Source organism: Phaethon lepturus, unplaced genomic scaffold, assembly GCF_000687285.1.
Source record: "Phaethon lepturus isolate BGI_N335 unplaced genomic scaffold, ASM68728v1 scaffold35976, whole genome shotgun sequence".
In the NCBI taxonomy this organism is placed as follows: Eukaryota; Metazoa; Chordata; class Aves; order Phaethontiformes; family Phaethontidae; genus Phaethon; species Phaethon lepturus.
The window spans coordinates 1-4274 of record NW_010544738.1 but is presented as its reverse complement, the minus strand read 5'-3'; the positions used below and the strand labels follow the sequence as shown (position 1 = coordinate 4274).

Here is a 4274-nt window from a genome sequence, read left to right as displayed (position 1 = left end):
GGGGCCAGCCTGGTGGTGGCCCTCAGAGACTGTCCCCGTGTCACTGGGGCTAGGAGTTTAGACGGCGGATGCGAGCACGCGGTGGAAAGCGCTTCGCTACCCGTGGGCTGAGCTGCGGCAGCGAAGCGTATGCTGGCGCCCGCCCTGCTGCGGCGATGGGGGCCAATGCCGGCGTCCTTCACTCAAGGACGGACACGTTTAGGCATTGTCAGCTGATGGGTGGCCTTGTGCCACCCTGACTGGCACCTGTGCCCGCACCTGTGCCTGTAGGGCTGGTGCTTGCAGGTGGATTTGGGACAAGGGTGCCCCTGAGCCACCCAGCTGGAGGGAACGCGTGGAGACCCACCAGCTGAAACGCCGTGGCAGGGATGGGGGACGTACAGCGAATGCTGGTCCCTGTCCCCTCCATCCCTGTCCCCTCCCTGCAGTTTTATAGGTCACTGAATATCAAGGTGGCCCTGATCGGCCTGGAGGTGTGGACGGAGCGGGACCAGTGTGCCGTGACTAGCGACGCCAACGCCACGCTCTGGTCCTTCCTGCAGTGGAAGAAGGCTCTGAGGTCACGCAAGAAGCACGACAACGCCCAGCTGCTGACGTGAGCACCCCTATGGACCCGGGGGTGTCGGGGCAGGGGGCTCCCGGGGTCTCCAAACCACCCCTGGGGTCCTAACTGACCCTCCATTCCCCTTTCCGGGCAGAGGGAAGACGTTCAGGGGCACAACCATCGGCATGGCCCCGCTGGAGGGGATGTGCAGCGCGGATAACTCCGGAGGCGTCAGCGTGGTAAGAGGGACACGGGGGTCCCTGCTGCTCCTCCCAGGCTGGGGGACCCCATTGCCACCCCGTCTTGCTGGGGTTCTTCATGGGCTTGGAGGACCAGCCACCCAGGGTTGGTCCTGGGGTGCAGCCTGAGAGCTAATGGCGATGCTGGTAGCCCCTTACCCCTCTCAGATGTTGGCCAAGTACTAAGGGTGGTGAGAAAGGGCTAGTTTAAAGGTCTTCCGCCCCATGTACACCCCCAGCTTGCAGCTAGCAGCAGCCTTAGGATCTCCTGTGTTACTTCTGCCCCTCACATTGCATAGTCCCTGCCTGTACCCTGCTTGTGCTCTCTCTGGTTTTGTAGGGTCATCTCCACCCCAGATAACTCTTCTCCTCCTCCTGATGGGGTGATGGTGGCCCTGGTGGCCTGTGGTCCCTAGGCAGGGTGGTGGTGTGGGGCATTGAGGTTTCTGGGTTTTGGGATACGCCTTCCAAGGCCCCAGGTTTTCAGCAGTTGGCTCCAGCAAAAAAGCCTCCCAGCAGTCCCACGTGGGACTTCTAGGAGACCAAACACCACTTTTACCATGAATCCTCCTCTGTCCCTCTCTCTCTCTCCCACGGGATCCAGCTACAATCCCAGGGCTGTTGTGGTCCCTCCATCACCCCAACCCCACTGCCTGCTGTGGGATCACCCCTCTCCATCCCTCCTGGCTGCTGTGCTGACGCATCCCCCATCCCTATGCAGGACCACTCGGAGCAGCCCATCGGAGCAGCCGCCACTATGGCCCACGAAATTGGCCACAATTTTGGCATGAGCCACGACAGCACGGGCTGCTGCGTGGAGGCCACCCCGGAGCAAGGCGGCTGTGTCATGGCAGCGGCCACTGGGTAAGTGGCGGTGGGGACGGGATGGGGGCCCTAAGCCCCTCAGCAGGTTGGGGATGCTGTTTGCAGCTGGGTGGGCTGGGGAGGGGGTCCTGTCCTGCAAGGCACCATTGTGGGTGCAGTGCTCCATTGCAAAGGGGGACCTGGCTGGTTGCCCTCCTCCCCCTTTGCTCTGCGCATCCCAATTCCCTGAAGCGAGCATATCCCTGGGCGCAGGAGCAGGTAGAGCTGGTGGTCTCCAAGGGGTAGCAGAGGGGTAGCAGCCCCATCCCAAAAGAGCTAGGGACGGAAGTAAATGGATATTGTTTGGTAGACACATCACAGGAATCCAAGGAGTTTTCCTGTACTAACCCACACCTCAGCACAATGGAATTATTCTTTATTGTAAGACAAGGAGGGCCAAGGCGTGCCCAGTCCCTGGTCCTGTTGGTGGGGACTCAACGGCATCGCGGGGTTGTGATGGGATGAGCTCACAGCCCTCACCCCAACCCCATAACCTGGACGCGGGATGCTCTGGAGTGGCATTGGCTTTCATGCTTTCTGGCATCCCTCCAGGGTTTGTTTTTCTTTGCTTTTACCCTTTAATTTGGCCCAAAGCTGTATGAAATTCAGCTGGTTGGTGCCACTTTCCCTTCCAAGGTCCTTCTCCTGTTGGGCTTTCCTGCTCCCAGCAATACAGTCGTCCCGGATTTCCCTGCACTGCCAGAAAAGCAGCTGTTTATTCCCCATTATTTGAATCCACTCACTCTTCCAATTAATAACTAACAGCCAAAACCCACTATGTGGTTCCAGGGTGTCCCCAGGCTGTTTTCCCTTGGCTCTCAGGGCTGTCAGACCGCGGCGCTGACCCCACGGGGTTTAGTCTCATGAGGTGAGGAAAAGCACTGGCTTTCCAGGACAAGGCAGTTGTGTGCTTGTTTGTTTAGTTATCCTACTAATTAATTATCCTGCCCCCACCCTCGGGGTCTGGATGCACTGGTGCAAAGCAGGAGCAGATGCTGTAGCTCAGCTGTGCCCCTGCTCACCCCTGCAGGCAAAGCTCTCTGAGCTGACATGTCCCCGTGACATTTCTTCCTTCTTATTTTTGATGAAATATTTTTTTCCCCACATGGGCAGGAAACACATTTTTGACTGTCTTCAACCTGTCCCTGTTTGCACGTTCATGCACCGGCTTATTCGGTATATTTTCTTGCTCATCCTCCCATAACTTGCATGGACTTGCTTTTCTACAGCTCAAGAGATTTCCCCCAGAATTCAAAAATACTTTTAGAAAAAGCCCTCTGTGTCATCTCAGAAATGAGATGTCCTAATATGAAATAAAGGTTTTTTTTTCAGCGATAGGAGGAAATGAAACCCACGTTGAAACAGAGCGTGGTGCACAGCTTTTACTCTCTGCTTCCTCCTTCTTAGTACATCACACCAAAGAAAGGACAAACTTGTGCAAAATTACGGAAGAACCATGCTCAGAACTTCTCTAGAAAATCACCGTTTCTCTCCAGCTCCTTATAGGAAAGGCCAGTTGGGCTGTTAGAGAAATGACCTTACCTGTTGTAGGCTCTGATTTTTTTTTTGCTGTTCGGGCCTTCTGAACAATTCAATACAGGGGTTTTTTGGGTGTTTCTTTTTCATATTCCTTGAACTTTTAAAATTACTTTTGTCCATCTCAGCCTCAGAGGTATTTAAATAGCCCCAAACGGGTATTTAGAATCAGTGATAACAGGCACGTGTTTAGCAGACACCCTGAGCAGATAGTCACTGCAGATGTGGAGACCTCTCTTGCGGTTAGGACTGGGGGGGTCTGTGGTGTCCCAGGTGTGGGGGACCGAGGCACAGAGGTGACACCTACACCAGCGTCGAGCTGGCAGAGCCTGCAGGCATGGGGGCTCCCTGGTCTTTGAGGTTCAGACCATGGGGGTCTCCAATCTCCAAGAGGTTTCTTGCTGGAGAGTTGATGTTCTGGGATTGGGCTCTGCTTGTCCATCCCATCCCTTTCTGGACAATATTTGGGTTCAGTGTGAGATTCCCTGGTTGTTAGTCTGATGCTCAGCCGTGAGAGTTGAGGTGGGAGATGTTTGCTGTCATGATGCATCTGGCTGATGGTGGCTTCTACTCTTGGAAAGGTTTGTGCCAGTTTGCCCGTGTCCTTGTTTCCCAGTTCTGACCGTGGTTTTCCACCTTCTCCTGGTCCCGATATCCTGGTTCCTGTCCCTCCCCATCTGTTCCCTGCGCAGACACCCCTTCCCTCGCGTGTTCAGCTCCTGCAGCAAGAGGCAGCTGGAGAACTACTTCCAGAAGGGAGGTGGCATGTGTCTTTTCAACCTGCCTGACACCAAGGACCTGGTGGTGGGACGGAAATGTGGCAACGGCTTTCTGGAGGAAGGAGAAGACTGTGACTGCGGGGAGGTGGAGGTACGATGCTGGGTGCTGCAGCGCTTTCCCGCAGAGCTCTTTGCAGCTCAGCTCAGCTCAGCTGCTGGGTAGCAGGATGTGGACCATGTGGGGAGGGCTATTTCCAAGGGAAAGGGGTTTGCTGGTCACCACACGGACTCCAACCAGTCCCACCTTCCTAAATCCATTTAACCTGGTCCTGGCTTTCTTCTTGGTCTTGTTCAATATCTTTATTGATGATC

At 55.4% G+C, this 4274-nt stretch overlaps 1 protein-coding gene across 1 annotated transcript; it reads left to right on the top strand.

Moving 5' to 3' along the window:
- Nucleotides 1–288: 288 nt before the first annotated feature.
- On the top strand, nt 289–4053 carry LOC104622106 (disintegrin and metalloproteinase domain-containing protein 33-like; the record flags this gene model as incomplete). The annotated part of the gene is made up of 4 exons (XM_010288771.1): nt 289–595; nt 699–783; nt 1505–1647; nt 3876–4053. Coding segments are annotated over exons 1-4 (633 nt in total), but the record flags the coding sequence as incomplete, so codon positions are not given.
- Nucleotides 4054–4274: the final 221 nt, after the last annotated feature.